At 40.2% G+C, this 10,865-nt stretch overlaps 2 protein-coding genes across 2 annotated transcripts; one reads left to right on the forward strand and one right to left on the reverse strand.

Annotated features, from left to right (window-relative positions):
• On the forward strand, positions 1–3,284 carry atp5f1b (ATP synthase F1 subunit beta). Its single transcript, XM_024294244.2, has 10 exons — positions 1–175; positions 937–1,110; positions 1,187–1,361; positions 1,434–1,555; positions 1,658–1,842; positions 1,912–2,070; positions 2,143–2,265; positions 2,335–2,547; positions 2,627–2,828; positions 2,898–3,284. Exons 1-10 carry the CDS (start codon positions 73–75, stop codon positions 2,993–2,995), a joined length of 1,554 nt encoding a protein of 517 aa, XP_024150012.1. The 5' UTR covers positions 1–72; the 3' UTR covers positions 2,996–3,284.
• Positions 3,285–4,040: 756 nt separating this feature from the next.
• Positions 4,041–10,865, reverse strand: LOC112159974 (retinol dehydrogenase 7). Its single transcript, XM_024294245.2, has 5 exons — positions 10,719–10,865; positions 7,587–7,901; positions 5,042–5,300; positions 4,808–4,971; positions 4,041–4,748 (listed from the first exon to the last, which is right to left on the reverse strand). The coding sequence occupies exons 2-5, from the start codon at positions 7,897–7,899 to the stop codon at positions 4,525–4,527; spliced, it is 960 nt and encodes a 319-aa protein (XP_024150013.1). The 5' UTR covers positions 7,900–7,901; positions 10,719–10,865; the 3' UTR covers positions 4,041–4,524.

The raw sequence follows: 10,865 nt of genomic DNA on the forward strand, positions 1-10,865 counted from the left end.
AGTACACGTCTCCGGTCATTCATTTATAAAGCCGAAGCTCCTCGTCTCTTTCCACCTTCAGCCATTTTGACCATGTTAGGAGCCGTGGGACGCTGCTGCACCGGGGCTCTGCAGGCTCTCAAGCCTGGGGTCCAGCCCCTGAAAGCCCTCACCGGCTCCCCCGCGGTCCTTTCACGTAAGTCCCGCTAGCTTTCTTCCAACGCGAAGTTTGCATTTAAAGCGGAGGACGCACGAGACGCGCGGCTAGCGTTAGCAACACGCCGGGGACGAACTAGGCCTCAAATGAAAAACAGTCAAATTTAAACGCTTTTAAGCTTTTTATATAGTTGCATTTTATCAAAATAGACGCGTGCTCTGAAATTATAAAGTGTCATATAGTAAATATTTCTCCAAACTTCTGGTTTTGTTGTGGTTATTAGCATGACCTTTCTAATGACATACGGTGGTGTTAGCCTGCTAAGTTAGCATCACATATTCTGCAGAATTAGCTAAACTCCTTAACGATTTTTAGCCAACTTAACCGAATAGTTGCGCATTTATTATGTGTACATTAATTACGAGTTTATGACATGTCAGCAACATTACCTAAAAATATACGTATTCGAATAAGCGTTTTATTTGTAAGATATACGTTTTGTCGCAGCTTTTTTCAGATTAGCATCGAGCATTTTGTGTCGGAAGTTATTGAAGTCGCATCATGGTATCGGGGTTCTGATGAGCTGATTGGTTGTAGGTCAGTGGAGCCGTGACATTGACATTAGCCCGGACAAACGGGCACCTCACGTGCGCCTTTTTATGCTAACATGAGTAGTCCATTGGAATGACAAGATGACGTCATTTCCGTTTTGGTGCAATTTTAGGGTTGAAAAAATGTTTTAAAGACTTTTTTAAAATCTTTTTGCTGGTGCGTCTGTAAACTTCTGTGTTCCTCCGCAGGCAGGGACTATGTTGCCCCCGCCGCCGCTGCTGCCACCGCCAACGGGCGCATCGTGGCTGTCATCGGCGCCGTCGTGGACGTCCAGTTCGACGAGGGGCTCCCTCCCATCCTGAACGCCCTGGAGGTCGCAGGCCGCGACTCCAGGCTCGTCCTGGAGGTGGCTCAGCATCTCGGTGAGTGGCGGTCGCCCCTTTCTGTGCGCCCTTTCTGTCGCCGCCTTCACATTCTGATTGGAACTGTTGCGTCCAGGTGAGAACACGGTGCGCACCATCGCCATGGATGGTACCGAAGGTCTGGTTCGTGGGCAGAAAGTCCTGGACACCGGCGCCCCCATCAGAATCCCAGTGGGTCCCGAGACCCTGGGGAGGATCATGAATGTGATTGGCGAGCCCATTGATGAGAGGGGCCCCATCACTACCAAACTGTGAGTTCGGACGAAGCACCTGCTTTAAGAAGTGTGTGTTTTTACTTAAACTTGCCCCTCCTTTTCCTTTAGAACCGCACCAATCCACGCTGAAGCCCCCGAATTCACAGACATGAGCGTGGAGCAGGAAATTCTGGTCACTGGCATCAAGGTGGTGGACCTGCTGGCCCCCTACGCCAAGGGAGGGAAGATCGGTACGCACATAGTTGACCTCAAAATGAGCTTAAATTGAATTTTACCTGAAAACGATTTTTTTTAGCTAACACTGATTCGTTGATTTTGATAAATGGCGGCAGGTCTCTTTGGCGGTGCCGGCGTGGGTAAGACTGTGCTGATCATGGAGCTGATCAACAACGTGGCCAAGGCTCACGGTGGTTACTCGGTGTTCGCCGGCGTCGGGGAGCGAACCCGCGAGGGAAATGACTTGTACCACGAGATGATAGAGTCTGGAGTCATCAACCTGAAGGACACCACTTCCAAGGTGGGACTGCTGAAGAGGGTTTATTTTAAGAAGGGGAAAACAAAAAGTCTGACGCGCGTTTCCTGCTAGGTGGCGCTGGTGTACGGACAGATGAACGAGCCCCCCGGCGCCCGCGCCAGAGTGGCTCTGACTGGACTCACTGTGGCCGAGTACTTCCGTGACCAGGAAGGTCAGGATGTGCTGCTCTTCATCGACAACATCTTCCGCTTCACGCAGGCCGGCTCAGAGGTGAGAACCGCCAAGTCTAAAATTAAAAAATTTCCACTTCCTGTCTGTTAAAACTACTTCCTGTGGTCGAAGGTGTCCGCTCTGCTGGGTCGTATCCCCTCCGCCGTGGGGTACCAGCCCACTCTGGCCACGGACATGGGTACCATGCAGGAGAGGATCACCACCACCAAGAAGGGCTCCATCACGTCTGTGCAGGTCAGGAGTAGCTCCTCCCCCTTCATGGTGGAGCGTCCCGCCGTAGACTGAGCATCCTCTGCTCCTCAGGCCATCTACGTGCCCGCTGACGACTTGACTGACCCCGCCCCTGCCACCACCTTCGCTCACTTGGACGCCACCACCGTATTGTCCCGCGCCATCGCTGAGCTGGGCATCTACCCCGCCGTCGACCCGCTGGACTCCACCTCCCGTATCATGGACCCCAACATCGTCGGCGCCGAGCACTATGACGTGGCCCGTGGCGTCCAGAAAATCCTCCAGGTTCAGATCTTCAAACTCTTTCATCCGTTTGTTCATTCAGAAGATGAATCGTTTTTTTATTTATTTATTTTTTTTGCAGGACTACAAATCCCTGCAGGACATCATCGCCATCCTGGGAATGGACGAGCTGTCCGAGGAGGACAAGCTGACGGTGGCTCGCGCCCGCAAGATCCAGCGTTTCCTGTCTCAGCCCTTCCAGGTGGCCGAGGTCTTCACCGGTCACCTGGGCAAGCTGGTGCCCCTCAAAGAAACCATCAAAGGCTTCAAAGCCATCCTCGGGGGTGAGAACCGTCTCCTCCAAACGCTCTCGTTCCCTCACTCTCCTCTAACAAGCTGACGTGTCTCCGCAGGCGAGTACGACGCCCTGCCCGAGCAGGCCTTCTACATGGTGGGGCCCATCGAGGAGGTGGTGCAGAAAGCAGAGAAGCTGGCCGAAGAGCATTCGTAAACACACAGCGAGCGGCGTTCCCGTGCTTAGTTTGTAAAACATGTCGAAATACAAATGTCCTTGTCTGTCATCCTGAAAAGAAAGTTCTATTTAATGTTTCCAATGAGAGGGGGAATAAAAACTCTGTCTTTACACAAACAATATCTGCTTATTTTGACCCTATAGTTTCATCAGGTGGATGTATGTACTTACTCTGTCCACATGGTGGCAGTCTGGCTCTGTGCACAGCGTTGCAGTTTGATGAAAACTTGAATAAAACGGTGGACAAAGATGGGAATTTTGATCTGAAGTTCTTCCGTTTTATGTAAAAATATACAAAATGAAATAAAAAGTTCAACATCGAGTTAAATAACCATCAAGCTTTGAATTATTGTTTTTCTAAACCGATGAAACAACATTCACATCCTTTTAAGATCCATAAGTCATGAAACATTTAAAAATATTTAAATTAAGTAATAAATTTTGAAGCAGATTAAGACACTACAGTATCTATGGTTTAAAATGATGCATTCACTATTCCATGAAGGGATGTTGGATTCATTTCTTTGCAGAAATACAGACCATCAACTGTTTTCTAAACATTTTAGAAGTAAATCTTCTGCTGTAATTGTGCCATCATCCCAGATTGATGACTTTAGAAATCCTAATTTAGGGGTGTCAAACATAAATCAAAATGCAAGTTTCTAGCCCATTCCTGTGGGGAGTTATGGTTCTTTAAAGAAACAGCCACAATATGCAATTCTGCCACTAGGGGGAGCGAAGGAAAATAAACTGACAAAAAGAGATCAAGAAATAAACAAAGTAAAAATTACTTATTGCAGAATGCTTCATTTGACATTTTTATTACATCACATCATTTTTAGCGCATATTGTTTCTTTAAATCACCAGCATTCTTGTTTTCAGTAATTGTTTTTATTCTGAAACTTTTGACAGTTTTTTTTCCCCCTAAAAATGTTAATTTCAATTTTGGTCAACTTTTTTTGCTCAACTGTAATTTCCTTCCTGTTTTTAATTCTTATCAGAAAAAAAACAAACAAAATTGTATGATATTTTAGGCTTTTATTTTGTAAAGCAGGAAGTAAAAAACGGCCTGGTGGTGCTCCGGGTGGTCGTTTGGACTTTCATTTCCCAATCTTCTCTGGTTTTGTGACAAAGGTTGTGTTTGAACGGTGCCATGACGCGGCGTTATCTGATTGTGTCCTCGCCGCTCCCCCATGGATGTTGGTGGGAAGCGGCTTCTTGAAAAGTGGATTTTCGTGGATTTCATGCCCCACCAACAATAAAAACGTTACCCACAATGCAACTGAGCAAGCACAACCTTGTTTAACTTGGAAATCCAGTCAGTTTTGACGAGTTTTGCTGACTCATGTTATGTTATGTCGACAGATTTTCCACTTTTCTTAATCAGTTCAGACCAAACACCAGCAGATCCAGGAGGCCCTGTGGGTCTTTGGTTTATTGCCCCCTTTGTGTGCAGTAATCTGAGCGGGCGATAAGGCGGCCTTGACCTCGTTCTTCAGGGGTCGGGTCACTTCTTCTGCTTTTTGACGGGGATGGCGCCGCTTAGCATGATGTAGTCCACGATGCACGTCGGCATGTAGGACATCGGCAGCCAGAAGAACTTGGCGTCCCAGCCGGGGGAGTAGCGTTTGCGGGGCCAGGCGGCGGCGACGGCGTGCTCCATGCAGTGCACCACCTTCATCAGGTCGCCGTCGCTCATCTTCGATAGCGACTCCGACGTTATCTTGATGGCTAGTCGAGAAAATTTGTTCAAAAAAACGTTTCGAGACCAAACAGTTTTGCTAGCGTACCTTTGTCTAGGTAATCGCTTCCGTAGTCGTCTTTGATCTCTTGGGGGAGTCTCTCCCACAGACCTTTGACGGCTTTGATCTGGATCTCGCTGTCCGTCACGTTTGTTTTGAAGAAACCCGGTTCAATACAAAGGACTTTGACGCCGAAGGGCGCCATGCCTATCCTGAAACAGACACCAGTATCGTTAGCGCTAAACATCGCGAACTTTCACTGGAGTTTATAAACTATTCAACCTCAGGCTGTCGTTGAACCCCTCCACCGCGAACTTTGAGACGGGGTACGGCCCCCCGGTGACGCTAATCCTGCCGAACACGCTGGCCACGTTCACCACGCGGCCCCCCGCCTTCTTTATCAGCGGAATCACGCTCAGCGTCACCGCGATCACGCCGTGGAGGTTCACGTCCACCATGAATTTGTAGTCGTCTACGATGTGCCAGTCGCACGGGCCGGAGGGCACGGCCACGCCCGCGTTGTTCACCACGGCCCACAGGCCTGGAGGGGGCGGAGTCACAGGAGATCATCAGAGAGAGCGTTTCCTAACTTTGTCCAATTGATATATTTTCTTAAATCGATATTTCTTAAAAATATTGATAATTTCGGAAGTATCGAAATCTCTTGATCTCTAAATGAGAACTTTTTTATCCGTTGATCCTCCTGGGAAAATAAAGGATAAATAAATATTTTTTTAACAAATATCAACTAATTAAAAAAATTATATTTCTTAAAACATATATTTTTCTTAAAGTAATATTTGCAGTATAGCTTTTAAATAGTTTTTACATGTGTATGTGTGCTGGACTTTTAATGTGTTTTTATTTATTTTTTATTATAACTGCTTTTTCTACTTTTGTCTTAATGTTATTGATTTTAAAGCAAGAAGAGTGCTATATAAATAAAGTTAATTTTGAATTTAAATAAAGATATTTTATAATATATCGATAGTTTTGAAAATATCAGCAATTCTTAAAATATCGATAACTCCTAAATATCTCAAAATTTTAAGAAATATATTTAATTCTTAAAAATCTCAATATTTTAGAAAATATAAACATTTATTAAAAAATGATCATCATTGCAAATGAGAATTCGCTCTTAGTTGATCCTCCTGGTGAAAAAAAATGATAAATAAATAAACCGATATTCTAAGAAATATCGAAACATCTAAAAAAAAAGTTCCTAAAAGGTTTATCTTTTTTGAAGTAATGATATTTTAAATATTGATATTACTTAAAATAGTGATAGTTTTGAAAATATCTGTATTTCTTAAACTATCAAAAATTATTAAATATCTCAATATTTTAAGAAATATTGATATTAAGTAAAATACTGATCTCTTTTAAATCTATTAATATTTTAAGAAATATCAGGATTTCTAAAAATATCGATTTTTTTGGAAAATATTGATATTCCTTAAAATATTAATAGTTCTTAAAAATCTCAATATTTTAGGAAATATAAATATTTATTAAAAACTATCATCGTTGTAAATGAGAATTTGTTCTCAATTGATCCTCCTGGTAAACTAAAAGATTAATAAATAAATAAATAAAATATCCTAAAAATTATTGAAAATCTAAAAAACATTTCTTAAAACATTGATAATTCTTAAATATCTCAATATTTTAGGAAATATTAATATTTCTAGAAACATTGATCTTTTTAAAATATATCAATACCTAAAGTATCAATAATTTTTAAATATCTCAAAATTTCAAGAAATGTCAATATTTCTTTAAAAAAACGTATCATTATTGAAAATGAGCATTTGTTCTCAATTAATCCTCTTAGTAAAATAAAGTATAAAAAACACAGTAAATCAATATTCTAAAAAATATCGACAATCTAAAAAAAACAATGATATTTCTTAAAACATCAATATTTCTTAAAAATAATGATATTTTAAAAATATTGATATTCCTTAAAATATTGATCCCAAAAATTTAAATTAGAAACTAGAGTATAACCGTCTGACAATAGTGAACAAAGGACAAAAAAAAATTATAGTAACTGAATCCGTTTTCTATGAAAACGAGCTAATCAACAAAGTAACTTTTTTCACTTAAAAAAAAAAAAAAATACATGCCCAGAGATGATACTAAAATCCTGCTACCGTAGGATTTAATCGTCCATTTCTGAGGAACCAATTTGTGCAAAACATCACATATTGTTAAACACGGCGGGGGAAGCGTCATGATGTGGGCTTTGTTTGCTGTCCCAAAGAACCGTAAGTTTCTCAAAAGTAGATGTTGGACTAAACACTGTTAAAGGTAAAGCACAACATGAGTAATTGAAGGTCGTAAAAAATCAGTTTAAAAACATCGTAAAAAGTAAACATAAAAATAATTATTTTAATACGTATATATTTTATTGGTTTTATTATTACTTTCTTAGCATAGTAAAATTAATCAGTTTGGATAGGTGGAACGCGTATCTTGCGAGTTTTGTTGCATTCTGGTGACTAGCCACTAGGTGGCACCAACATGTAAGTACAAATACAAATTTTGCGTCTGTGTCCCACTAAAGCTTCGTAAAAATTATTTGGGATTTTTTTCGGACTTGTTCGTAAAAAAACCTTTGACATGTTTTAGCGCTTTTAAAAAATTGTTACTTTCTTAACTCTGGATTTAATTTTTTTACTTTAAATATTCATCCGTGTAAAAACTAGCATTTATATCACCACAAATTCAGTTTCATAAAATCGTTAAATCTGAGATCCATTTTAGCGGTCCAATTCACCTCTAAAAACCGTAAATATGCGTGAGCAAAACCGCGACTCACCGCGGTCTCCGACTTTCTGCTTAATCATTGCCGCCACTTTGGCCACGCTCTCCTTGGAGGTGACGTCCAGGTGCGTGGTGGTCATCTTCCCGGAGCAGGCCTTCCTCAGCTCCTCCTCGCCCTTCTCCGTGTAACACCCGGCGATCACCGGGAAGCCCAACTTGTCCAAGTGGCGAGCGAGGAGGTTGCCGAAGCCGGAGTCGCAGCCCGTGATGTACACATGCTTGTTTCCTTTATCGGACACTCGGGGGAGCTCTCTGATCCAGCGGAAGACGAGGAAGAGGAGCACGAGGCCCAGGAGGTACAGGAACATGTCTGGAGATGAGTTGGAGAAGGAATTCACGCAACGCAGACGAGATGAAGATAACCAAGTAAAACCAGAGTCTTAACTAACGTCTGCACCAGAGCAGATACGAGTCACATGAGCACCAAAAAAATACACCCTTTTTATTTACAAAGAGTGCACATTTTGCATAAATATAAAAAAAATCCACTGTTTTAATGCAAAACGTTTTTAAGAAATCTCATAAAGTGATATAAGTAATTATTAAAGTTTTAACATTTTTTTTTTATAAAAGGCTAACAATGGAATTGTCATTACTGGCTTAACATACTAATACATTTTTTTAATAAGCTAACTTTGTTTTTTCTCTGAAATAAAATGTTTTATTTTTAAGTCTAATGTAATCTTTTGTAAATAATTATTCTGGTTCTGTTTTGTGCTCAAAACTTGAAAGAATAACATGTGTTGCTGCTCTTACCATGTCAGTGGAAAAAGGGGCGGAGCTATGGAATGGTTTGAATGGTCCAGGCAATTCAGGTGAGCATTTTCATTTAAAGTTGGACGGTCACGGCGCATGCGGGAGGTACACTGATTGTGCATCTTTGCGTCATAGTGGTGCGACAACTACGCGAAGATTCCAAAAAACAGGAGCTACAGTTTTTTGGCTTTTTTTTTTTTTTTTTTTTTAACTTTTACTAACATTTTTTTAAATCATTATTATTATTGGATTTTTATTTGGGCTTTTCACCCTTTTTATTCCTACTTTTTGCTAACTTTTTTGGCTTTTTGACCATTTTTTTTGGCATTCCACTGTTTTTTTGCTCATTTTTTCTGCTTTTATGCTAATTTTATTTTTCTATTTAGATCATTTTTGGGGCTTCTCACACTTTTTTCAATTTTTTTAAACTTTTTGCTCAATTCTCTTGGCTTTTCGATCTTTTTTTCTGCTTTTTGATAATTTTTCTGGCTTTCCACTCTTATTTTTTTATTTTTTGCTAATTTTAATTTTTTTTATCTTGGCTAATTTTTTAGGCTTTTCACCTTTTTCTACTTTTTTCTAAATGTTTTGGCTTTCCACCCTTGCTTCTGCTTTTCAATCATTGTTCGCTTTCCACCCTTTTATGCTAATTTTTTTTGTCTTTTACTCTCATTTTTTGGGTTTTTTTTTTTCGCTTATTGCTCCTTTTCTTTTCAATGTTTGCTCTTTTTCCCCCACTTTGTGCCAATTTTTGTTTTTTGCTCATTTGTTTGGCTTTTCATTCCTTTAATTTTTTTTTTGTCTTTTTTTGCTATTTGCTCATTTTTTACCCTTTTTAGCTATTCTTTTTTCGATTTTCTATATTTTTTTTTCCACTTTTCGCTTCTTTCTTTGTTAATACTTCGTATATGAAAAGCCTTTAACGCTGTTGGAGAAGATTGTGGACGGTGAAGCCAAAAATAAGCTGTTTGGAAACGGTGCTCCATTTTTTGTTATTTTTCCATTCTTTTATGGACCTACAACCACCGGGGGCCCAAAAGTGGTACGGTTCTGTCCAGGTTAATGCATCTGTTCTATAATGGAAACAATTTAAAATACCAAACCGGACCGCTCAGTGGAAACAACCCTTAAGGTGGTCAAACCAGGCAGGTTGTGACATTACAGGTCCGTTTTTGGTCAGGTGTTGGTAGTTGCTGGTACAGAACCACAGTTTGGATGGGGAGTTGGTGACTCTGGGTGTAGTTGGGGGCTTGGTTGGGAATTTCCTCTGATTTCTCATGCTCGGGACTCTTTGGACCTTGGACTGAACCTTTGGATCAAGGGCCCCAGGCTCTGCATAAAGGCTCATGCTCTTCGTGCTCCAGTGATAGTACTTTCTCTGGATGACAGGTATATGGTTATTAAGGTGGAGGGGACTACTTTTTTGGGGATCTGCATGAACATGATGGTGTTATTTCCCAAGCACCCATCATTGTGTATTTTATAGTTTGTTTTTCATTTGATCTCCATGGTTTTTTCCACATTTTCTTCCTTGAACTTCAAGCCTTCAGTGAAGGAGAACCATGAATTACTGGTAGTGGCAGTAAAATTGTAGATTCATAAATGCAGATATGCTAAATCCCCTCCAGTATGGAACAAAGTCATAAAAAAACGTTCAAATCTCAGCAATTTTTTATAAAAAAAAAAAAAAAAACCCTAACTACCTTTTAAGTTACTAATCTATTTTCATTTGTTTGCTATTTTTGTTTATTTGTTTTCTCCAGCATTCTGTATTTTTATTTTAAAAATATTTTTAAATTAAATCCCATTTGTTCTTCTTTTATTGTTCTCTTAGCTGAATTTGATACATAGTTAATTATAAAAACCAATCAGATTAACATCAACTATGTTAAGAAATGCCTTATCTAAAATGGCTTATCTATTGTAACATTTTCTTTAAGTAAGAAAAAAAAAAAAAAACTTGAAAAGGGGGAATGCGCATGCGCCCGAATTTAGGTCTTTTTTGCAATACTTTCTCAGTTATTAATTAACAAGCAAAATTTACGTTATTTCAGCTTATAAGGCTCGCATAAGAAGTTGACAAAACGTATTTAGGAAGGATAAAGTTTGCAAAAAAGTACCTAGTAAAAGTTTGCGGTAATTAATTTATCATTAAGGACGTTTAAAAAACGCAGAAATCTGTTAGTAACTCAACGCCGCAGCAGGAACGCAGATCGATCAATAAAGTTTTATTTAAATGTACTGACCTTTTGTAAAAAACTTTATTTTCCACCCCAAAACTAACAAAATCGAGCTCACGCTAAACTCGGCACAAAGCGGGGTTTAAAATGCGTTTAAACGACAAAGTCTGAGTGTTGAAAGTCAGTTTTACCTGCTGTGCTGCCGTGTCCGTGGACTCTTCCACGCTGCGTGATCTTCTGACACCTCCAGAATGCGCGTTTTCTTTTTTGTTCGGCTCTTTATTTGCAGCTGGAAAAGCTGTCGGTCTCAAGAGGGGGGATTTGGCGACACCTGGTGG

This window comes from Oryzias melastigma, linkage group LG2 (assembly GCF_002922805.2).
Source record: "Oryzias melastigma strain HK-1 linkage group LG2, ASM292280v2, whole genome shotgun sequence".
NCBI classification, from domain to species: domain Eukaryota; kingdom Metazoa; phylum Chordata; class Actinopteri; order Beloniformes; family Adrianichthyidae; genus Oryzias; species Oryzias melastigma.

Excerpts from the sequence above, each read along its gene's own strand:
- atp5f1b (XM_024294244.2), top strand. The coding sequence starts at position 73 with ATGTTAGGAGCCGTGGGACGCTGCTGCACCGGGGCTCTGCAGGCTCTC. Across the intron at positions 176-936 it reads CTCCCCCGCGGTCCTTTCAC|GCAGGGACTATGTTGCCCCC; the intron begins GTAAGTCCCGCT and ends GTTCCTCCGCAG. Across the intron at positions 1,843-1,911 it reads TGAAGGACACCACTTCCAAG|GTGGCGCTGGTGTACGGACA; the intron begins GTGGGACTGCTG and ends GTTTCCTGCTAG.
- LOC112159974 (XM_024294245.2), bottom strand. The coding sequence starts at position 7,899 with ATGTTCCTGTACCTCCTGGGCCTCGTGCTCCTCTTCCTCGTCTTCCGC. Across the intron at positions 5,301-7,586 it reads GCAGAAAGTCGGAGACCGCG|GCCTGTGGGCCGTGGTGAAC; the intron begins GTGAGTCGCGGT and ends CGCCCCCTCCAG. Across the intron at positions 4,749-4,807 it reads AAGCGATTACCTAGACAAAG|CCATCAAGATAACGTCGGAG; the intron begins GTACGCTAGCAA and ends TTTCTCGACTAG.